Here is a 25,805-nt window from a genome sequence, read left to right as displayed (position 1 = left end):
TACGGTCCAAACTTTTTAACAATTGCCCAGCAGGGGGAAAAGTTCTTCTTGATCAGACTTGTATTTGTATGTTTTTTTTATTTATTCATTTTTCCTTCCGCCCTTTTCTCGGAGGCGCAGACAGCCAATCAGGCCCAAAAGTTTGCGTACGGGAGTTTGCATCTGAAATTCCATTTGCTTTCCCTTTTTCCTTGCCTTCCATTCCCATATATGTTTCTTTTTGTTTCCCAAGCAAACACACAAAATAGGAGCACGCGAATGAAAACAAATAAACAAACAAATACGAGGCAAAAAGTGAGGGTAATAATTCCTTGGCTGAATATTTCAAGAGCGATTTTTTATCCACCCTCTGCGTAAAATGGTAATTTGAAATCTATTACGGATGAGAATGAAAAACTCGATGTAAATTCGAAACGCCAAAAAACGGCTCCAAACGCAAAATTTCCATCCTCCCTCTCTTGGCGGCCATTTTTCTTGTTGCTCTTGTTCTTCTGGCCGGGCACAAAAGCTGCCATAATTACACGACTCCATGAATATGATAAATAGCCCGCGAACCGGCAACTTTTGATATCTTGCGCCGCGGTCAAATGTCAGGCGAAATAAATTGCTGTCGCCGCCGCGCGTTCCGTTATGAGCGCCGGCAATAAAATAAACTCGCTGCTAAAGCGAGCAGTCAACCAACACGGCTATGAATTCCAAGGTTCATTACTTGACTGCTGAGCACACTGAGCGTGCACAAAACTGGAAATTGAAGAATGTTTCACTAGATTTTATTGAATTACTCTTAAGTTTGCAAAGAAAATTAACACAATATCATAGTGTAAATTTTAAAGAAAAATTAGGTATTTTTTCCCAATCATTTAAATGTTTAATTCATTAATAAAATTTATAAAATAAATGTTGATAGTAATTTTTAATGATTACAATTAACAATAAGGAATTGTAGTAAAAATCTTTTAAATTATACTTTCTTTCTCTGTTCTAGAATGTTTTTAAAGACCAATAAATTTTAAAAACCAAAAATAATAAACGTCATGAAACAAAGTAATTTAAATGATTTGCTATCAAAATTTTTTAATATAAAACAAATAATTTAAAAATAATAATTATAAAATATTAGATAATCAAATTTTGAAAAATATTTCAGCCGATGACCACATAGATATAGTTCAATTATAATTCAGTAAATTTTATTAAAAAGTTTAAATAAACTGAAGTGAGACAATAGTTAAACAAATTTAGCTAAAACACTCGTTTTACTTTCTTCAAATTAAGAGCCTCATTTGTAACATTCTCATTACCACGCCGATTTTTTTTTTATTTTGTTCTAGGCGTTTCGGTGGAACTTTTTTTACTGCCACAGGGTTGTCACCACGTCGACTTTTCTTGCCTCCGGAGGCAGTTTGAAGTTTGAGACAAAAAATTTAAGTATTCAAAACACGGCCCCCGCGGAGGTAGATTTATTTTTTCCGCTTCTTCCTCGTAGCTGCTATACCCGCCAGAGTTAATATCTTCTTCTCGGTGCTGCGGGAAATAGTGGTCCGAAATTGAAATTCAGTCGGCCTGCCTGCTGTAGGAGCTCTTTTTATTTTTGAGTGGTTGCCGGTAGGTTGTTGGTGGAGAAAAAAAATTAACTGCGGAACCCGAGAGCGCGCGCGTTTGCGTACGTATTTGTCTTCAACTTTTTAATGCCATAACAAAGCTGTGTGGCAGCAGACGCAGACCTCAAGGGATTTGTGATAATGCCGCCTCGACAAGCTCGCCCGCTGGAGTTTAGTTTATTTATTATTCCGCGCCAACCGAGTAGAAACAACTTTTGCAATCAGCGCAACGATGTACGCGCCATTTTCAACTTGCATTTTTCTCCACTCGCCAGATCGAAAATCCCCCAGACGAGATAATAAGCAGAAGAGAGATTACCAAATTAAAAAATTCCTCATTTTCCAGTTTTTTGAACGCCAAAGGGACCGAATTTTTTGTTATGTATGAGACAATTTCCAGCACTTTGAATTCCTCGAGCAAATTAAGTCACGCGCCCCTTCACTAGAATAAATAACCGAAATAAGGTCGTGAAGGAAGGGAGGAAAGTTCCCCTCGAGGAAAAGCGGCAGATGCTTGGTAGCGTTTTTCAGAATCTGCAGAATGCGCGACACATTTTGCCCAATCTCCCAGAAAAAAGTTTGAGTGAGGTTTGGGTGAGGTTTGGGTGAGATCGTCCCAATGTATTCCTTATGGTGCTTCCCCTTGCTCGTCTTACTTCCCACTCCGAACGGGCTCGGAGTTGAGCAGACTTGGGGGGTGGGCTTTGAAGGACGCAAAAAGTTTGAAGAATCGTCAAAAGGGGATGCTGGTGGCGCGTAGGGCAGTTAATGCATGATTTTTTGAACTGCGTGTTTGCACGTATAGCGTGTAGTGTGGGTAAAATGATATACAATAAAATAAATAATATAAAATAAATTAATTTTATAATGATCTTTAGATTATTCAATTTAAATTTATTTTTCCTTGTATTAAAATTAAAATTTACTTCCTTTGGATGAAAATAAAATAAAATAATTTATTCAACATTTCTGAGCGAGTGGTAAATTCTTAATGAAGAGATTTATTGTTTTAACTATCTGTTACATTTCAATTTTTTATTTTACAAAAATGCAGAAGCCAATAATAAAATGTCTAGATTTTTATTATTAATTTAAATATACATTGCGATGGCGAAAAGTATTTTCATCAATATTCAATGAGGACGCCTCAGGGCTTTCGGCACGTAGTTTCTTCTCCTGCGGCAATTAAAATATATCAATATGAGTAAAATTATCAACTATAAAAAGTTTTGAATACTCACTTATTGATTTTGTTTCTAACATTGCCTCTGTATTTAGTATAAACTTTTCCAATTTTGATTTGCGATTCAGCATACGGAATGCCATACTGACGAACATACCACTCACAGTAATCTGAAATTATTGGGAGAATTAATTTGGTGTATAAGGAATTTAAAGTTATAATTAAACTAATTAAATATTCAATACCTCTGATCATTTTTAATCCAAATTTATCAGCAGATGTTAGAGGTGGGCTGATTCTGCGACCATGGTAGCTATGGGCCATTATGTATTCTTCAGTAAACATACAACCAATTAAGTATCGAAATCCAACTTCAGCAGGTTGCGTCTTTTTTCTAGGAGGCTTCTCATCGGGTCCCTGTTCGCTAATAGTTGTGCTTGTCTCTTCCAAGGAATTTGGACCTGAAATTATTTTATTGGCAATGCTATTAAAAAACTTTGAGACAAAATCTTTTTTTAACTAAAGAAAACTCATTGCAAGTATATTTAAATAACTTTTTAAGCGTTTAAAAAAATCTGTGCTCTCAGATAGAAAAAAAAATGATATTGAAATAAGGAGGTAAAAAGTAATTAACATATTTTTTTTTACCAAATTTAAGCTGTTTTTTAGCGCTTGGTTTTAAAGGAGAACCATTCTTTCCAACACTCAAGCCACTGTATCCCTCGCTTTGTGACACGTCCTTCATTTTTCTAGTTGCCTCCACAGTAGCGCTATCGCCTAGTTTATTTCTTAACCACTAGAATAAATAATGATTTAAGAAGTGAAGAAAAACTTATGATTATAGATTACTTCATTTGGTGCCAGTATTGCTTTTGAATTTTTCTTTTTAAATCTCTTGCTCTGCCCTGGCGAAGCGGATTCTTTAATTGAGAAATAAGTTTGTAGGATTAATAAAATTTGAACAAACAAATAATATATTTACCTTGATTGATATGAGTAGTCCCAATACTGTCAATGTTTTTTGAATTTATTATTTCCGCAGTCCGGTTTTGCAAAGACACAACGTCGTCGTCATAAGGGAGCTTCTTAACAGCTTTAGATCCTTTTTTCTGTTTGATATTTTTACGCTTCTTCAAAGGCGAAGGACCTTTTTTCTTCTTAGAGACATTGTGAGTGGCTCTTTCATCAGACGCAAGAATCAGAGAAAAATCAACTGTAGGTTCGGGGGATGTAATTAATATCTGTCCTTCAGCTTTTCGTTTCTGGAACTGTGCTTTAGCACCAGCGTACATCGCACCTAGAATTGAAAAATAATTTTAATAACATATCATGAAAGCAAACTTATTGTAGTAAAAATTCATGATTCAAAAATTTAAAAAAATTAAATTTAGGTTCAAGAAATGTTTATTGGGTTCGAATTTAAGGCAACTATACCCCATACATGAACTCATCCAAATAAATGACAAAAACGAAAATTTTAAAGTGTACATTGGAAACTAATTATGTATTAAAATTTGGAGCTAATACTTATTCTAGTCCTTTAACACTGGAATTGACAACGCAAGTTATAATTATTATTATGAAATTTTTACTTTTGTCTGTTTAATTATTAAAATTTAATTTTTACCCATGATATTTTTAATCGAAGAGTACATACAAAATTTGCTACGGTTTTTCACTTTCCTAAAGTTATATATCATCAGATCATCACCGATATTGTAATCAAGTTGTATATATATATATAGTCATATGGAAAAACCCTTTTGTTACTATTTCACTGTCGATGGTTGATCCACGGTGAGTTGATTTTACAGTCGGCTCTTTCTAAATGGATTTTATGATTCGTCAATTATCCTGCTAAGCTTATATGTTTTGGCTGTGGGCGCCGCCATAATTCATGAGCTGCAAATTATATTTTTTGCAAAAATATTTAATCCCTGGATAAATTTCCTTTCTCCTAAAAATTAAAAAAAATATATTTTTAAGATTATTTATTTAACTTCGTTTTTACTCATAAAATTTATTCAAACGAAAAAAAATTATTCTATATTTTTTGCATTACAAAATTTAATTATTTTTAGTAACAAGTTTAGTCTTAAATTTATAGAGACGTCTGAACTAGGTGCGCTCATAGAAAATCATAAGATATGTATTTTTGTCTTTATCATGGCGTTTATAATTTTTTGTTTTCCTCCAGATAAATTAAAAGAAAAATTTTTTAAAAATTTTACATATTTTAATTCAATTTTTATTTTAGATTACCAAAATTTTAGATTTCAAAAAGCTCACAATAATTACGTGAATCTTTGCACATCTCGTTTTACTCTAATTGCAAAAATGCGGTCGTATATAAATTTGAATATCAGAGGTAATTGCCGTAGTCGGGCGAAAACGCTAGTCAAGAGAGCAGATCGGTCGTCGAAAGTCGCGGCGTTTTCACGAAAGATGCCTAAAGTATTTCCGTGCGAAACAGCAGTGTGTGGCGCCGCAAGCGATTGATAAAAAGTAAGCCTCTCAATATTTTTAAGATGTTTTTACGTGGTTTTACTGAAACTGTGTGAGAAAAACTTGGCTTTAAAGAATAGAATACAAATCAAAATTTTGACTTTGATTGATTAATTAATTTTTAAAATGGCTAGTAAAAGTCAAAATTTTGGTTTGTATATTCCATTCTTTAAAGCCAAGTTTTTCTCTCACAGTTTCAGTAAAACCACGTAAAACCCTCTTAAAAATTTTAACCTTAAAACTGCTCTACACTTAACAACACAAACAAAGACACTTCTCTACACTAATTGGAACAGAAAAAACACACGCACACTAATAACAATCTGAGAATTATACTCTCAGTATATTAATTTCTGTGATTCAGATAGAGAACGTTCAAATAAGCAGGAATAACAAGCATAAGTTAACGACGAAAGCAGATTTTAAATTCTTAATAGAAAATACGCATCGTCATTAATCTTGATGTATAATAAGTAACTCCACCAAAGTTTCTGCCAGCGATCTATCACTTTCTTAAACACAAAATTTTCTAGCAAATTTAGGTTCTTTAATCTTATTAAAATTGAATAGCGTCCAATAAAATTTATTTGATTTTATATGTCTTGATTTATTTTTACGTTGCAAATAAAAATAAACGTTGCAATTTGAATAAGTTTCAATTTTTGGGAATAATTTATTTTACTTACCACCGTAAGAGAGGACATCCACAAGGACATTATCACTTCCATAGAGGGTCGTTGAGACATTTTTCTTGAAAGGAAGGCGATCTTGGGGCTGCAAATGTTGGCTTAAATTGGGAACTGTGTACACTTTCCTCGATGCTCTTTCGATTACAGTTCCACTGCAGGGCTGCTCATGGTCAAGAGTGTCCTCGCCATTTTCAGAAAATTCACTGTCTGATTCAATCAAAGTGCTCACAATGTCTTGGTCACTTATTTTAGCCATTTTCAAAAGGTAAACTCTGAAACTCCCTTGCAGAAGGGACCTTTAGCACTTGCAAAGAGCAGATCGAGAAATGAGAGAGAGCAGGCCAGGTTGCTCTTTGTGAATGGAGGGCGGAAAAGGTGTGAGTCACAGGTGTGGGTGCGCGCGTTTCGGTGGAGGAGAAGGGTTGGTCAACTAGCGCCAACCACCTTGCAGATTCAGGGCTCTCATCTCTTAAATATTTTGAAAACCAAAAGTTCCAACTTACATTAAACTTTTTTGTTAATTTTTTAGTGTGTGTGTGAATTTTTTTTTGTAAATTTTTGTGTAGAGTTGTGGTGTGTTTGCGTTGTTACCAATTTCCAAAATAAATAAAATTTTCATTTTTCGTGAAAGTGCCAGTCTTGGCAAGTCAAGCCAGCCACCTGCTAAGCAAATATTTACCCAATTTTATAAGTTCAGTAAAATCAAAGAGAAAAATATACGAATATATTGTACACACATTGTTATAATTTATCATAATTTTGAATTGTTTTTAACTTACGTGCATCTCAAAATTTTATACAACAAATTCGAAAATATTATATTTCACTGGGAAAATAGTGCGCTCTCTACAATCACGCTGTCGCAGACCGCCAGCGCCCCAAAATTAAATTACACCAATTGCAAAAGCCAGTGTGTTGAAAAAGACAAGAGGAGTGCAAATCGCCCTCTGCAATTTTGCGCTTGTCGTTTGAAAGTAATGAAAATAAGGGTCATGCAATAAGTCAACGAAGATAATAATAATGATCAAAATAATGCGGATGCAAAAATTTGAGATGGCTGCCCAGTACGTGAAATGTAAAAAAATATTGACACCAACTTAAGCCGACCAAATTTTTTAATTCTTATTAAAGTAGAATCGTCCAATAGTTAATTAATTAGAAAATTGAATATTATATTAAATAAAGTTATTTTTCACGTAAAAATGTTCTCTTCTTGCATACTTAATTAAAGGTTTTTTTATTTTTGAAAAATTGCTCAAGTCAGTCACCCCAAGAAAATATTCCTCGAGCCGCAGCCGCCGATAGAAATCAAACAGCTAATTGCTATTTTCAATTAATTTAATTATTCACTATTGCGAATATTCGTCAAAATAATGGAGTAAATTGTGAACAAATGCCGACTTTGTCTTAGGTTCAAAGCCGACTTTTGTTCCCGTTTTTATTAATTTCATTCAATTAAAAAAAAAAAATTATGAGATTAATGAGCTATGTTTTTGCTTATTAAAATATAGTTCATAATAATAAGCGGTTAACACATTGAATGATATCACTAATTTTCATTCAAAACTAATTACATTAAATTTGGAAGTTTTCGGCCAGACGAAAGAGGCGCCAACAAGAATTTATGTGAATAAAATAATCTCCTCACCCTTTTCATGCTTAAGTCTGTGTTTCCAAAATCCCTTCGCGGGCAGTGTTGACAGGCACTGTCTTTATTCATGCTTGTTGTGAATGACCACAGGTAGCTATTCTTCAGCGCAAACAATGAGTTTGACCACCCGAAAACATCGCGGAGGAGAGAAAAATCGGAAATCTCAGAAAAAGAACCTTGTAAAATTATACGAGTTTTAAGAAATACATTCACATTTGTGAGAAATGCATCTTGAGCTCTCATAGGAGAGCATATATGTTTTTCTTCTGGGTGATAGTTTTTAGCCCATGTCAGCGAAAAGTATTTTCCAGCTTGATGAACACAACACGCGGCCGGACAGATTTCATAAAGTAAAGAAAAAGTAAGCTTATTTTCACGCCGAGTGGCTAAATATTTTTCTGGCTTCTTTCTGAGAAAAAGGGAAAAGGTCCACCCTATTTAAACAAGATTTATTGAAGCAAAAAGATGCTTGAACATTTGTTTAAAACGTTTTTCAAAGGTATATTATTTTCAACCTATATTCCAAAAGAATTAAAAGTAAATAGATAATAGTGTGTCTCATTGTAAAGTGAATAGAAATAACGTAAAAAACATTGAATATAATTTATCAGTAATTTTTGATTGAAAAAAATATTATTTCTTTTTCTTTTAATCATATTTTATTTTGAATAAAATTAATTTACAAGAAAATTGACAGGAAATTGACACTGAAGGATCAAACTCATGATATTCGGTTATTAAGCATAAGCAGGTGATTTAGTGATTATAGTGTAATTTAGGCAGTGCGCTTTGATTATCATCATCCGTTTGCACTAAAATCAATTTGATAAACATGGTGATTTGAATATAAAATTCAGCTCTTACTTGATGGGTTTCTGTGAGTTTTTTATTGTTTAAGAAAAACACCGAGGAAAAGCCAAATTTTAAATTCAAATCACCATGAATCAATCCTCAATCGTGAACTTCTACTACAAAATTTGATAAACATTTTTAAATGGTAGTTTTCCTAATTTTCATTCACTGTATTAAACGATTTGTGAGAAATGATAAGAAGCTGTGCTTGTATATATTAGTGATAGAACATTCCAAAAGCAGCACAGCTATAGGGTCTTTTATGTTATTTCTTCAAGTGTAGTGGGAGCATCCCATTGTTGTCACCCAAAGCAAAACAACAACAAAGAAATGTGTTCCTCAGTGCCTCTCTCGATTTTTCTCTCTCATTCCTTCCCGGGGACTGTGCAGAGCAACTCGTCTCTTTTCTAAAACGCATTTGAAGCCTACCAATAACTACAAAGTGAGGTTTAAATTAAAAAAAAAAAATTGATTGTGGTAAAGCAATTTTTAAATGTTTTTAGCACTGGAAGAGAGCTTGGAAGGCATGTCTGAATCAATCGATTCAGAAAGTTCCGAGTACTTGTCAACGGAAGAAGATGAATCACTCCCAGAAAAAGATTTACACTACTTTTGCACTACTTTTCCACTACACTCTCCCATGTTAAAAGCATAGGGAGCTCTCGGGGTGGAGCTGTTGAAAGCAGCTTCCTGAGTGGCTGGCTACTTCCCCTAAGTCCCCACCACCAACCACCAGGTTATGCTCAGGTATGCTGAAGGTAGACAACTGGGGTAGCTTTAATGCTTTTCATGTTGCCTACCCTCCTACCCTCTAGCATCTTGAATTTTTGCGATTTATGAAATGAAATTAAGAGTGGCATGGCTCATGATTATAAATCATAAAAGGAATTAAATATGACTTCCAGACATATTCATATAACTTTCAAGCAATTTAAAAAAAAAAAATAATAGATTTTTTGGCACATTTAACTTCACCAAAGTTAATTTAAAAATAATTTCAAAATAATTAATGTGTGAAAGGTTTACTGCGCATGTTGATAATTTCTTCATTTTTTTATTTTTTTATTTTTATTTACATTTTTTGCTGATAAAATATCCTCGTCCGAGTTAATTTCTGGAAAAAAACTTATATTCCCATAACTTCTCAAATAGTGTGGTCATTAACGCATATTATTTTTTTATATTTCATCATATTATTGTCTTAATCAAGACCACTTAATATATTATATTCTTTTTGTTTCAATATTAGTTGTAAGAAAATCAATTTCAATTGGGACCCAAAACTCATGCACTTTTCTTCCTCCAACAATAATAATAATATGAGAGCGCATTTCGGTGGCTCTCGAAGGTTGATTGAGCTGGGACCTTTCAACTTCTCTCCTGTCCTGCCTCTCCCGCTGAGAGCACTGCGCGCAGCAGCAACAACAGCAACAAAGCAAGTTTTCCACATCCCTTTTCTTGTTTTCACACAAAAAATATTCCTTGTGCACTCACGTGTAATAATAGGATTTACAAAAGGGAAGAGAAACGGCCACGAGACAAAAATGCTTGACCGCGAAACGCAGATATTTAGTGACGGCCGCCGCGCCAAGCCCCTGTCGTTTTATGTTCAAATATAAAAACGCGACAGAACTTTTTACCATTTTCTTTTATATTTTTACAAATAAATTTGTTTTTATTTATATTTATTTATTTTTCATTTAGATATATTGAAATTAAACATCCTAAGACAATTCAATACATCAAAATCGAATTGCTTACTTTACGCAATTGGAGAAAAAAATTTATTCATGGTTAAATTATTAATTATTATCTGAATAAAATTTGAAAATGGGCCCTAAAAAAATATTTTTTATATAATTTATATTAATTGGAATTATCAAATAAATGTAAATGAATTGTAAATTTTTATGGAAATTCAAATCATATTTGCCGCGATCAGATTGTAGACTGAATGCATTGACTTGTTTACAAAAACCAGAGGATGGCTGGCAGCTGACTACTTTAGTGACAAGAATGGTTTGTGCTTGGAAGACGAGAAAGAAGCATCGAGAAAGAAGCATGCCAGGTATAGGCGACCCACGATAACAATAGAGACAACAAAAACAGGCAATACACGGGGACTAGAAAAAGTTGAAAATCTCAGAACAGGTATATACGAATAGCAAGAGAATGCACTCCTAACTTATTCTCCTAAATTATTTATTAATTTTATAAAATATAATTATATAAGTGCAAAATTTTTGACACGGCCATCAGAAGGTTTCTTGCAATCAGCAAAAAAAGTTATAAATTATGATATAAGTTAATACTTAATCTAAGATAAAGGTCAAGAGGTCAGCAGGTGACCTGAGGCATCTGAAGCTTTAAAAACACTTTCTTGCACTGGAGCTAATCATTTCGAATCCAATGTTGTTTGAATTGTGTGATTTGGATTAACAGGAGCAAAGTTCTTGCGCTTGACAGTTTAGCGTGAACATCACGTTTCTGCAACGTTAAAATTAAATTAAAATTATTCTATTAAAGCCATCTACTAGAGCGCTTCAGAACTTTTGAGCCAAGACTTAGAGCTATTTACTCTAATTTTTGTGTATTTTTTAATCCAAATTTAAGTGCCACAGATCAAGTTGAATTGGAAAAAATGCTATATATAAATTTTGATGAAAGTTTCATAATCCATTTTTTCTCATAAACAAAACAGTACATTGGCGGAATTTCCTGTAGAGTTTGGAATTTTTCGCTTAATTAGCAAGCGAGATAATTAGTAAAAACACCGCGACCCGCCCCAAAAATTTTGAACCAAAAAGCCGCGGTCGTCTCGCACAGAGAGCACTGCCGCTTTTAAAGTTTCTGTAAAAACAAAAATTCACAAATTGTAACTTCGGTCCTATTGGTCCGATTAATTTGATTTTTGAAAAATCATGAGTATTTTCTAATTACGAAAAAATGTTGTAATAACACTTATTTAGATATGACAAATAGCAAAAAAGTTATAAGCAAATTTCTATTTTTTTTTTTAATAATTTAAATAAATATAAAAAAACGTAACTTGGTTTTGAATGACGGGAAAAATTCTGAATTTTACAAATGAAACAAAACCCGAAAAGAAACTTTAAAAAAATTAGTTGGACTAAGTGATCAAAAGTTAAATAATTTTAAAAATTAAATTAACTCTTACAAAAAATTACTGGTTTTAATCAATTATATTGGTGCCTTCTGTGTCGATTAGAAGTCAATTCTTTTGGTAAAAGGTAGTTTGTAATACCATGTATATTTTACTTGCTCTGCTCATTTATTCGGTATTTTTAAAATATTAAAACCAAAAATTATTTTGAAGAAAATTATTCTATGCAAGTTGCTTCTCACTAAAGCATTTTTAATCAAATAAATTGTAACATTTATTAATAAGAGGAAGAAAATAAATCACCATGCAACAGTCCCGCTTGCTCGCTCGCGCCTCGCTGCAGGTGAAAGGAAAGAGAGTCATTGCAGCTCTACTCGGCAAGTGAACAAAAGAGAAATAAAAATTGTCGTAGAAAAAGATTCCTATTCTCAAACCAAGTATCTTCAGCCGCGTAAGAAAAAATCAAGACGTACAATAGTGCGGTGACAAATAAGAACAATGCATTTCCACAAATATATGCGCCTTTCATCATAATATAATAATTCGTCTTCTCTCGACCACTGCTCACAATCAGGAACACAATTTTTCTGTTCCAACCAAATTTGATAAAATTCATTTTTAACTTAAAAACTATAATTTTTTTTTGCTAAAAATTGTTGCTTTGACCTAGATAGGCCGCAAACCTACAAATATTAAGTAAAATGTTTGATTTTTTTACTTTTTAAAAAACATTAACGACTCAAATCCCATCGAGTATATAAAAGCCTAATTTACATTCCAACACCATGGAGTCTTCAATAAGTTTTAACAACCCCAAATAATAATTACTTAAAAGTAATTATTATTTGGTGTTGTTGCGGGTTGTTGAAAACTTTTTTTTTTCAGAAATTCCAGGTGTTTGAGGCGCGCAAGAGCTTTGGTATTACTAAATTTCTGTGAAACAAGTTTTCCTTTGGATGCTCAGCGACTGTAAATTTCTCTATAACTCCAAGGGGCAATATATTCTTTCTTTTGTTAAAATGGAATATGGATACATATCATCCAGAAAAAAGCAAGACAACACCTCAAAAACTATTTTCTCAATGGACCTCACAGTAAATTTATTTTTAACAAAGAACCTGTCCATCCTTTTTCTTGTTAGTTTTATAATCCTCTTTCGCGCAGCCCTGTCCTCCCCAATGTTCCGAATTTTCACCAGGTACGCACACATAAAAGTGTCACTCACTGTAGGCATGTAGAAGGAGAAGCATTTAGTAACGCTCAACAACAAAATAATACCTCTGGCGCCTCTTTCGTCTCACCGCAATGTACACTTCTTTTGCTTATAATTTTTTCTTAGAATTTAATCGATGAAAAAAAAAACATTATAAATAGTTCTTTTTTTCATGTATGACTTGAGTAGAATAAACAACAAAAAACTTTGTTTGAAAGTAAAAATTAGGATGTATACATCTCGCATCTCGCACGTAAGCAAATTTGAAAATGAATAGTATATATTTATATGTGAAAATAAATAGGTTATTTTTTTTTTAAATCTTCCTCATATTCGCAACATACCAATGATTTGGTTGATTTCAGCATCATTAAAAAGAAAAATTATAATTTTTGGAAACAAAGGAAATTTGCCAAATGGAAAAGGCTCTTATTTTAATTCAATTCCAACTGCTGATTTTGAATTCAGGCTTGTCAATATTTGGGAAGAAATTTATATTAAAGAATCATTTGGAGGGGGCTAAAATGTCTTAAAGAACTTTTCTTCGCCACTTAATGCTTAGGGAGCACAATATCAGCATCAGTACCCTCTGTTTGGTAAAGGCCAAACTTTTTTGGGACCCTAAAGTGAGCGAGCCGGGGGAGCGGCCTCCGACAGATCCGTCAGGGTGGGAAGAGAGAGGGAAGAGGAGAAGCAAGAAAGATCCCCCATAAGCAGCAATGTTAAATTTGTAGTGGAAAAGTAGTGCAAAAGTAGTGTAAATCTTTTTCTGGGAGCAGTTAATTCGGATCATTCATCAAACGACGAATCAGGTGAGCAAATACCATAAAAACTTTTTCTTGAACATTGAACTCACAAAGCCCATCGAGGAAAAGTCCCAAATGCCACTAAAAACAAAAATGTGAAATTTAAGTTTACTTCGTTAATTAAAAAAAAGATATTTCAACAGATTATAAAAAATTCACACATTTTACATTTTTAAGAAGAGAAAATTCATGGTAGAACCTTAAAAAAAATTTTTAATATTCGTTAGGTATTTTTAATTTTTTTATCTGCATTCTCAGACATCGTTTTATTAGTTTAAAAGGTGACGATAATGTAAATGCTCATTCTTGTCATAAGCAGATATTCGTATTAATCTGTTTAGCTCACTGTTAAAAATAAAAACCTCTTAAATTTTATACAAAAATAATCATCATTTTATTAACGTTAATTCAATCAATTAAGGATGGTCCTGCTTTCACACTTATAACCTGTTGATATGTAGGCACAATGCAATTTAGAGTGCATAATATTTAAATAATATTTTAATAATGAAATGTAAGGATTAATAAAATTCATGCCCTATTCTGCATTTAATATTTATTAGTAATTTTATATTAATTTCAATTTATGCAATTTATTTCCAGACGAAGAGCAACCAAATTTTAGATACTTTGAAGAACGTGATTTCAATGGCTTTGCGGAGCGTCAGATGGAAAGTCACTTGAGAGAACAACTTCTTTACGACGGGGTAAATATTACCAAAACTGAAGGCGCGCTGATTATATTGAAAGTTTTACTTGATTTAAATATCCCTTATGACGCAATTACTAAAATTTCAAATATGATTGAAGTTTTCATACCCTACAATAGCAATAAAAAAAAATTTAGGCTTACAGCCCACAAAGTACGCAAAGAGTTCACTAAAGCATACTCCTATGAGAAAAAAAAATACTGTAAAATTTGTTTTAGATTGTTTGAAAACAATGATGACAAATGCTCATGCCTAAATGGTAAAATTGGGGAGTTTTTGTACTTTGACCCTGAAAATCAGCTGAAAAGCATTCTTCGCAGAGAAAAAATTCGAGATTTGTTATTAATAAGGGACGAAAAGGAAAATGTGAGCACCATTAGATCCATTCACGATGGTTTGATTTATAAGAGCAGTCAAAAATTTTTAAATTCTGTGAATAATTTATCGCTCTCAATATATACTGATGGTGTAGCTCTTTTTAATTCAGTTAAGTCAAGTGTTTGGCCTTTTTATGCCTTTATTCACCAACTTCCGAGAAATGAAAGATTTAAGGTTGAAAACACTATTTTACTAGCAATTTGGTATGACCGCGAAATGAAACCCTATTTTAATACTGCTATGCTACCAAGCAAAAGGTTTTTCGATATGTTTCTTGAAAAAGGTATTGATGTTGATTATGAGGGAAATGAAGAAAAATATCAGATAAATTTTAAAGGTATACCGTTGTGCATGCACGCTGACGCACCAGCTCGTGCAATGATGCTTAATATGGCACAGTACAATGGATATTATGGATGTCATTACTGTTATCAAAATCCCCTGCCTTTGGACCCAGCAGTCGATGTTAACGAAGCAAATACATCGAAAAATTCTGCCGCTAAGCCAGCACCTAAGAAACGCAAACGGGGTCTCACTAGCAGTAAAAAATCTGTTGATATGAGAGTAAGTTGTGCTTCAAATTCAACTTCTAGCACACCTGCTGTTGTAAATGAAACGCCCGTTAGCAAGCAATTAATTTACAGATACGAGCCTAGCAAAATGACACCGAGGACCTCGAAACAAACAATCGATTTAGGTGTATTGGCTTACAAAGAGAAGTGCATTAAAATGGGTGTCAAAGGCGTAACGTTTGCATCTAAAATCCTTCCCGATTTTATTAAGGGTACTGGCCCTGACCCCATGCATTGTGTTTTCGGTGGAGTGAGCAAAAAACTTACCAATCTTTGGTTTGGAAAAGAGTTTGCTGGAAAAGCATTCAATATGCGGAACAAACTTGCAAAAGTTGACGAATATCTTGTGCATATTAAAAAACCGAATTTTGTTAACAGAAGCCCAAGGGGCATAAATGAACATTTTTCTTTTTTCACAACATCCGAATTTAAAAATTGGTTTTTTTATTTTTCAATTCCAATATTGAAAAAAATTGGTATGAATAGTGAACGCCTAGGCCACTACTTTTTACTGGTTGAAGCAGTTTATATTTTGCATCTAGACTCAATTGAAAAAGAAGATCTTGAAATGGCTGATCACTTTTTGCACACTTTTGTAGAGAGGTTTGCATCGTTATATGGGGAAGAGTATTTGAGTTACAACTTTCACGGATTGTTGCATCTTGCCGATAATGTGAAACAAATTGGTCCTCTTTTTGAAAATTCATGTTTTCCCTTTGAAGCGCTTAATGGAAAAATAAAGTCATGGGTGAAGGGATCGCGTTACCCGGAGAGGAAAATAGTAGAATTTATGTGTGCATCCCAATGCTTGCCATACTTTGTCGAAAAACTGCCTCACAATTCGGACGCATTCAAATTTATTGATAAATTAGAGCATTCAGGAAAAGTCAATAAACTTGAACAAATTGATAATGTTATTTGGTCTATAGGCTCAAAATATAAATCGTTAGATGAAAAATCTACTCCATTCGTTCGTGAGGCATTCCTAAACTCAAGCTTGCCATTGGGAGAAAATATTGAAATGTTCAGTAAACTTCAAAAGGGGAGACCAGTTTATAACAGCAGATTTCATAAAGCCTCAAAAAATGATCTCTCTTACTGTGTAGAATACGGCGAAAATAGTGATGTAGGTTTGATTGAATTTTTTATAAAAAATAACTATTGTGAATGCATGTGCGGCAATCACGAGAATTGCACTTGCAAAAAGAATTCGTTTTTTGCAGTGCTTACAAAATGCAAAAAAATTCCCATATGTGAAACGATTGGACATAATCGGTTTTATTGTAAAATTATTATTTTGCAAGAACTGATTGCAATAAATGTTAGTGAAATAGGTTTTATGTGTGCTTTTAGTGAACTTGATGATGAAATATTTTGTGTCCGACATGTCAATATTTCTGAATCAGAATGATGTATTTATGATTTATGTATTATGTATAATAAAAATATGGTGATTTGGAAGAAGAAAAAAAACATTTAATTTCCCACAATAATTCCCGCAACAATAGGTTTATAAATACATTCTTTAAGTTTCGTTTAATTTTAATTTTTCTATTTTAACATCAACTTATATAATTATAAATAAACATTTAGCTTCAATTCAATAAGGCTGAAAATGAAATAAATTTTAATTAATATTCTAATTATTTTAGCTCTCTTCTTCAAATTAGTTTTAGGTTATTGATATATTAGTAAGGAAATTGTCCAATGCACGTTGCTTATGAGGCTTGAAAATAACAATATAGCAAATAAAATTATATGAAAGTCCTGTCACACTCGCTACACCTAAGGAGTATTTTATCTTTTGCGTGTGTATAGATTAAAATGAACTATCTCAAATTTTTATACAGTCTCTGAATGAAGATTTCGTTGCATGTGCGTGTAGGTGTCAAACGCAGCTCATTCAACCCTTTGTATAATTTATTGTTTGCGACCTATTTCTTGCTCCAAGGGGAGGTTATTGTGAGTGGCCAGAAGCACACAGGCGCACACAAAAGAAACAATAAAAATAGCCCGAGGGTTCTTGCGCTGAGCAACAAGAGAGGCAGCAAAAGGAAGAAAAATCCTTTTCGTCTCTCCTGCAGTTTGTGGAATCAGCTGATTGCTTAAAAAATACATTAAATTTCTGTGTTTAATTATTTTCAATTTTTCTAAACACAGCAAAATATTGAGGCATGCATCAATAAATTCTAAATAAAAATCTCTATTTTGCCTGTTTTTCTCAAAAATTTGTTTATATTAAAAGTATCATAAAAATTTAAAAATATGGATTTTTGATAAATTTTGGAAAAAAGCTTATTTTACTATCTAAAGGCGTTTATTCCAGAATGGTAAACGTCCGGTTTGTAAAATTCTGACCAGCGGTTTTCTTAATAACACGCTCAATAGTTTTCCATTTTCGACACGTTTTTTCTCACTTCGAATTTAATATTATAAAAACAAAAAGAGTTGTAAATTTCTTTGAAACAGGATTTTGTGCTCAAATATGTGGAACATATCATGAATTTTTAAAGTTTTTTTTTGGTACAAAAGAAAGTGCAATATTCAGCTAAATATGCTAATTTTTTAAGATTTTTCTTATTTACTCACTTGCGTTAATTTCTAATTTTTTTAAAAAAATACCTATATGTAGATAGGGCAAAAATGAAAAAAATCCGTAAAATTTGGAGTTCACCGCTTTAATGGAAGATGAGATATCAGCAATTAATACATTTGGCACGCCCCATTCTAGCGGCGCGAAAAACCAGCCGTACGCTTGCTACAGAGTGAACCAAAGATTTTAGATTACTCGCAATCGAGAATTCAAATTTTAATATCTTTGCTCCTAATTAAAATAAAAGGTTAATTTTTGAAAAAGGGGTTCAATTTTTATTTTGGCATCAACTTTGGTATCAAGCATTTTTTTGTGACTGCACCTGGAGTCCAGATAATAACATTTTTTCTTCATTAATATAAGTATTTATGAAAATCTTATACAATATGTGAATATCAAGATTTTAACCTTGGAATTCATGTTTTCTTTTTAAATACAATGAAATATAAGAGTTAGTGCCATATTGCAAAAAATTAACTTGAAATTTAAAATAAAATTGCCAATTTAAAAAAAATGCTAATTAATTTTAATGGAGATTGCAGATTGCGCTAAATTGAATCTAACAAATATCAGCGTTTAGAATTTGATTATGAGCAATTCATTTTACTAAAAATTTGCATTTTATTGATATCTAAATTATTAAATTTGGCTTATAATTAAGACTAAATTAAAAAATTTCTATGATAATTATACATCATTTTGTAAATTTAAAAAAAATCTGCTCAGTGAGAAAAGCATTGTAAGCGCGTTATTAGAGAACTCAAAAGCAAAAAAGCCTTCTGTTTTATTTAATCAAATCAGAGAATTGCATCTCAGTCAGTTGATTAGAAATGAGGCCGAGAAGTGAAAAAAAATGTTTTCTGCATTCATTCGCAGGCCCAGAGTTGCCAAAGTGCATCATTCTCTTGTACAACCTGGAGAAGTTGCCGCTGTTGCTAGTCAGGTGCACTTTTTTCTAATATACTATTTGAGAATTTCCTCCCTCTTTATTGAAATTGATAGACTCCAGACGACCGCGGCTGACACCACCACCCCCACGGCGCCTTATTGTTCGCTATCCAGGTATATGTGTTGCTTCTCTCCTGGCTGTTTTTCTGAGAACATCTTTTTACTTCGCATGTGTGCACAGCTCAAAATAAATGAAGAAATGATTCCACAAGCACGCATCTATTTCGTGAATAAGCATATGATTTGCTGTCATCAATATAATCAATAAGTAGAAATATCAATAACTTATGAATAATTTATACCAAATTACTTTAAGATTTAGAGAGTAACAACTGAGAATGGAATAAAATGGGGTCTAATTCAATGTAATTAATCCCCCCTTTGTACATTAATTATAAATGTGTTTTGTATTTAAGTAACGAAAACCATAATATTTTGGAATGAAAATAATGTCGTAGAAATAAAATTTTAATTTATTAACTTTGCCACAAAATGTGTAGAAATTGTGGCATAAACATTTTAAACTGAAGTAATGCTAATGATTAATAATTAAAGCGTATCTCATTTTGCTCAGCCATTCTGATAAAGGGTCGCGCGCGTAAAAATCCATTTGATCACATTTGCTGCTTTGCTTGGGCAGAGCTTTGAACGAAAAATGAAAAACAGGAGTTCCTCAAGAGTTCATTCTTGCTGAGAAAAATATTTTTTTGAGTGTCATAAATTAATAAAATAAATCCTGATTGACGTGAACAAGGGACGAAAAGAGAGGAACTGCTGTCCACAGTAGCAATGAAGGAGATCAGGGTGCGTAGTTTTGTTAGTTTTGTGGTTCTATTTGTTCGAAGAAAAGTACCTGGAGCGTGACGCTCGCGAGGCGAGCCTGAGCTGCCAGTCTCTTTTCTTTGGAAGAAAGCGACCGCGCATATATGTGCGCCGCGTGAATGAACTAATGCGGCAGAAGATGACCTGAGATTGACACTTTTATAACCCAGACGCGCACCCTCTGAGAAATGCTCTGCGCGTCGGTTCTTATCAAACGTGAATAAGTAATAAAGTAAAAGAACAGACCACCCGAATAGCGTGAGTTGCCAAAACTCGCTAGCCACCCAATTAATTGCAAAAAAAATGAATCTGATTTATTTCGAATTAAGATTTGTTGCTGACAGTTAATCAGTGGGACTGTGCATAATATAACATTGAATTTTTAAGCGAATTTTTAAGCTTTGTATTGTATGAAATTAGACTGATTTTGAGCTATTTGTATTTAATAATATTAGTGAAATTAAAAAGCTGCAACACATAAGAATAACATTTTAAATCGAAAAGTAGGAAATTTTCAGTTTGGGAAATGGGAAATCATGATTTAAGCTTGGAAAAAGGATAACTTTAGAGATATAATTAAACGCCTTTTGCCAGAAAATAATTAAGCTAACTCCTTGCTCTCACCCTGAGTGTGCCTCTTGCTAGCACACGCAAAAGGGGCATTACTTCTCCCGCAATGAGGCTAAGTAATGTTTTGAGATAGTGCGCGAGCTGCCTGTGCAACACTGGTGGATACTTTGAAAATAAATATAACTATATAAATATTATGAAGGGTGAAAATCCAGAAAGGTAGGCCACACTCGCAACATATTAGGTGGGCCAGTTGTCTACCTGAAGGGGCTCGTGTGAACGCAGAGGGTTGAGAGTGGGGACGGAGGGGAAGTTTTGGGCCAACCACGAGCCCTGGAAAAAGCTCCACCCCGAGAACTGCTCGCAATGCTTTCTTATGAGAAAAATCTCACCGAAACCTCACCGAAACCTCACTCAAACTATTTTCTGGGAGAAATAACTTCGCATATGAAAGCTGCTCTCGCCCAAGAAAGAATTTTCGTTGCTGCTAGATGAAATTGTAATCAATTTTCTTTGCATATTATTATTATCATAAATGTCCAGCGTGTTTAGATTGTGTTTTGCTCGACCGCTTTCTCTCTACGCGAAATTATATATTATATTTAGCCAGGAAGTGGCAGAGAGTGGCCAAATTGCGGCTTTTGTCGTGAAATGTGTGTGTCTCGGCCTTTCGTCTGCCCTCAGGGAACGGTGCAATTTACACAAACGAGAGTAAAAGGTGTGCGCTGGGCAGGCAAATAAACAGCGCAGCGCCCTTGTGACCGTGAAGCTCGAAACTTTCGTCCCTTTGGGTCGCTCGCCACTTCGCTGCCACGTGCACGCGTATGACTGTAATTTCCAAATTGCATTTAAAATTAGTCGAAATTGTTCATTTCAAAAGTGGTTTTCTCTGTCCACGAGTGCGCATCAAAATTTTAGACAAATTTTATGTTATGACTAAATGAATGTTTCTAAATAATTTCAAGCATATTTTCTAATTACCAACCATAAGCGAATGAAAATTATAAATTATAGTTAGGTTACCATTTTTATTGAAAGTTAATAGGAAAGACACTTTTATGCATATATAAATTTTTTTATATCTGAAGAAGTTATCAGCTATAAAAATAATACTTTAAAAGAAAAAATTACATGTTAAATATAAAAAAATATGTCATTTTTGATAAATGTTGAATTTATTTTTTTCTAACAGCATATTTTTTTTTCTAATTTATTTACTTAAGTTTTCATTTTGCTTGTTATTTTATATCGCTGAAATTTTTTAAGTATTAAAATTCTTAATAATTTTGTATCGAAATACAGCTGAACCTCTTCAGTAGTAGTCATTTTTCAAAGAAATCCAACATTTATTTAGCTCTTGTCTTGTCAATTTAATTAATTGTTATGAATTATCATTGCTTTAATGTTATTGCCATCAATGAAACAGAAAGAAAAATTACAGCCTCAGTAGTCTCCTACTAAAAGAAATATATAATCAACATTAATTATGGCGATGAAATAGTATTTTCACGAAAAGCTGAGACTATCCCTATCTGCATTCCATACTACCCATTAGATGGGGATCTTAGATGAGGTCATGGAAACATGAAAGGGCCGGGAACGAGACATGAGCATCTTCAGCTGCCTACACCCCTCTTCGGTTATAAATTCGATTTTTATTGGCGCAAAAACGGTCCGCGCGGAGAGGGTACCAAAATAATTTCACTGGGGCAGTGGGTCCTTAAATGCAAATCGGCAGCAAGGGCAGGGATGCGTGCGTCAATCATCGAACGGAAATGGGCCCAAAGGCCGCCGACGCATTTGCATAGGGCGACGAGAAATAAAAACGTTTCGTTTTAGTTTCGAGCGAACGTGCCCCGAGCCGAGACAGGGGAATTTCATCAGAGAGCAGCTCTTAGCGTGTCGTTTTCCGGTTTTGCGATTTTTATTCTGGGCCTGCCAGAGCGGGTGCGAGGGTGGGGGTGGCATGCATTATTCACCCGGGCGCGGGTGATAAATGCGAAGTCGGCAGTGTTAGGGTTGCTGCCTCCAATAAGTGTGAAATATACACGAAATTTCCGGCAACCTTTCTTCCCTGCCGACCGCAGCCAGCCGAGGGATGAACGGCGGCGCCGATGCACCGCCGTAAAATATCATCATAACCCGACCGAAGCAAAGGCAGGTGGATTTTCCGCACGTGCTGAGAGCGAACGAAAACCTGCTGACACACGCAGGCCAGGAGAAAAACTTTGATTACCCACCGGCAGATTTTTCCCTCTTTCACGGTGGCGGATTCTTTCCTTCTTTTTTCTACTTCTTCTGCGCTCTGCACTGCTGTCGAGAGATCCTTTTGAGACCCGCTTTGACCAGAGCAGGAAATGTAATTTTTCTTGCGTACATCTGCTCACTCGCGACTTCAAAGGCGCGGCCAACTTTGATTGATCATGTCGTACTAATAGTCGTAACACAATTTCGGAAGCCAATCAGCAAATCTGCCAAGGACATACATGTTGCTTTCGTCACGGCTTTGGGAAAAATGTCGATACCGACTGATAAGTGAAGCCCAGAGCTTTTCGTGCAAAAAGGGAATACATATGATGCACACATCCTACCCTTTGTGCTCGATCAAAGGAAGCCCGATTTATCTCCCCTTATCTATAGAAATTGGTTCCAGCAGCAAGTTTTTCAAAGACTCTTGCAAAATGTTGGAAAGGAATTTATTATTTTTTATTCATTCATTGCAGACATTAACATTAATAGCGTACATAAGAAAAACACATAAAAATATATTATCTTGAATTATTTTTTGTATTATTGGTTTGCTTTCTATTTTATTTATTGTTCCAAAGACGTGAGGCCATTAAATTTTAATCGATTAAAGTTGTTTATGAATTAATTTAGCAGAGAAGAAATGCAGAATTTTTTTTGCAAGAAATAAAATACATTTTTTATTTTTCAATTACTTCTATGGTAACTTGGGTAATTTAATTTTGAAACATATTTTTATTTTTTTTATAAATTTTTTTATATAAATAATATTTTATAAATTTATGTTTCCATGGCTGCATGCAATTGAAAATTTTTGGTTAGGTATGAATTTTATGAGCAATTAGTTTTCTTTATAAAGTAATCAAATTTGAGATTTAGATTTCAAATTTACGATTTTCTAATTAGAAATATTTTTTTTTGGTAAAATTTAGCACTTGGATTTTTTTCTGAAAAGCTTTTCTAGAATATTTGTGTGTATTTTTCCTCTTAAATGTTATTTGTACATAGTTTATTTATAATTTATATTTACATTTATAATTTCTGAACTTGGTGGATGCATCTCGTTTTAAGCAGAGATTGCCTTAATTGTGTTGACTTAATTTTTATTAAACCATTTTATTAATTTTATTATGCTTTAAAAATATTTTATTTAAAGCTTAAATTATTAATCTAGCGATAATACGCTGCTCAAGAAAATACGTTCAAAGTATTAAAATTTATTTCTGCTCTTCTTTTCAGATTTACGAAGTTGTGAATCGGTTTGTTGCATGTGTGGTTATGTTGTCTGCCAAACGAGTCAAACAAACAGAGTCGTTACTCTCTGTAAAACGTTTTAGTAAGCAGTGCACTTGACATTAAAATAAAGCGTACAAACACACACACCATTTGCAGTGAAGAGATGCTATCTCTCTCTCAGCAGCGTAAACTATACTTTCATTTTTCCGCTAGTTTTCCCGATGAAAATAACAAGAAGTGATTTCCATCTGGCATGGCACCAAATGCGATCAATTGCTGGCGAGAGCGAATGAAGCGATTTTCCGCAATCGATATTGCCAGCAGCTTTAAAACGCCAAAAACACACGGCGGTCGGTCGGCCAAACTGGTTTTTGACACGTCCAAGTGCCACACTCGCGAGTCGACGTCTGGCAAATTAATTCGAATTGCACGCCGGCCGGCTAATGGAGAATTGCGCCATTAAAAATCAGCGGCGGCGAGAGAGAGAGAGCCATTAGCGCTTGGGCCTAATGTGGTGCTCATAGAGTGAAATGTGATTGTGTCGATAGAGCCTAGCCGTGCCTGCCAGAGAGTAATATGTGTGTAGTAGTTGTTGTGTTATTGTAATGGCCTTTCACACGAGCAGCCGGACTGAAACTCGGGCTGCCAGTTTTAATCCGTTTCGACGAGAGAGCGACTTGAAATTCTTCGTTTTCAATTAGCCGTTTGTCATCGCAATTATTATCAGATGCGCTGACACTGATTGCATTTGCGCAGGCGATGCTCTAATGCAATTTTCCCGCACCGGACTGAACGACGTAAATGCCCACAGGGCAGTGCGATTGCAAAATCGAACCATTGAGCTCCAGAGTTAATTTTGTCTTAACTTTTATTTTGCAAAAATAATAATCATAGTTGCCAATTAGGGGTCCAACGGTTATTCTACAAAAGTATTAATGTTTAATAAAATTATTAATTAAATTAATGAGCGGGAGATTATTTTATTTTCACTTTATATTTTATAAAAAGTGCAAATTTATTTAGGCTGTATTATGAATTTAAAACGAAATAAATAATTCATGTTTTTAAAGAATTAATTATTTAGTGAAAGAAAAGTTATAAAAGTGGCGATTTAAAGAAAAATTTGAAATAACCTTTGCAAAATGTTTATTGTATTTTAATATATTTCAATATATTTAGGCTTATGTACATGTAAGAACTAAGTAAGAAAAGAATTATTTTTAAACAAAAAAGAAATCAATATTTAATATTGGTTACCTTTTTAATTTTAAAACAGCCTTTCAAAATTTCCCCCCAGTTTAGGTAAAATCACTCTCGACGAGCTAAAAGGAGATCTCTTACTCTAATAATCTCAAATTCCGTCAGCGGATGATGAAAACCAGCGCCCACTCCCCCGGAAAGGCTTAAGTCCCGTTGGAGTCGGGCAGGATTATACTCTGTGCTACTCTCTCGTTTTTCACTGCCCCGCTTCCATTAAATTATTGGATTAGACTGCTCAAATCTCTCGTCATTTTGCTGCTGTGTGTGTGCCGAAGTGAGCACCAGCAACGGCTGAGCGAGCGAGCGCCGCCCTTAATTGATTGCCGAGTCGGAGCGGCATTTTTGTCAGCAGGCCATCATCGCCAATTACGGACCTCTCGGCTATTGACTCGGGATTTTACCTCTCGCGCGTGTGCTGTGCGCGCCAGGCAAAAAATTCCACTAATGAAAAAGCGGCCGGCTCTTTTATTTTGCTCTTTTGTGTTTTCCGTTGATCACATTTCGGGGACAAGCAAGTGGAGGTTCGCCATTTGAGTGGTAAAAAAAAAGAAGCGATTTGTATCTTTTTATTCACCTAAAATCCACCAAATCAAAATAATAAAATATTCTTGATTTGGCGTGGTTTGTAAATGAATTCATTAAATTATTCTTTTAACACAAATTTTTATTTTTAAATTAAGGTTTGAATTGGATGGGACGCGCTTTCAAGAAGGTCTTGCTAAATACTTGAGCTCTTTCTGCGTTTGTGTCTCATAGTGTGAGCATCGATTGCAAGCCGCAGCATCAAGTCGTTGGCGGGGGGTGTAATTTCGCGTTTTCGGACGGAAAAACCGACGCAAGAGAAC

The 25,805-nt window shown here is 34.0% G+C and overlaps 2 protein-coding genes across 12 annotated transcripts in view; one reads left to right on the top strand and one right to left on the bottom strand.

Annotated features, from left to right (window-relative positions):
• The window catches only part of LOC132196420 (disintegrin and metalloproteinase domain-containing protein 23), a 233,040-nt gene that overhangs the window by 34,844 nt on the left and 172,391 nt on the right, over positions 1-25,805 (top strand). The window lies entirely within an intron of this gene.
• LOC132198267 (uncharacterized) lies at positions 2,680-6,234 on the bottom strand. Its single transcript, XM_059622204.1, has 7 exons — positions 5,976-6,234; positions 3,767-4,081; positions 3,634-3,704; positions 3,433-3,580; positions 3,030-3,245; positions 2,843-2,954; positions 2,680-2,777 (listed from the first exon to the last, which is right to left on the bottom strand). Exons 1-7 carry the CDS (start codon positions 6,232-6,234, stop codon positions 2,735-2,737), a joined length of 1,164 nt encoding a protein of 387 aa, XP_059478187.1. The 3' UTR covers positions 2,680-2,734.

Source organism: Neocloeon triangulifer, unplaced genomic scaffold (genome assembly GCF_031216515.1).
Source record: "Neocloeon triangulifer isolate White Clay Creek 2 clone unplaced genomic scaffold, ASM3121651v1 ptg000012l, whole genome shotgun sequence".
In the NCBI taxonomy this organism is placed as follows: domain Eukaryota; kingdom Metazoa; phylum Arthropoda; class Insecta; order Ephemeroptera; family Baetidae; genus Neocloeon; species Neocloeon triangulifer.
The sequence above is the reverse complement of the archived record's forward strand: the minus strand, read 5'-3'. Positions and strand labels throughout refer to the sequence as shown.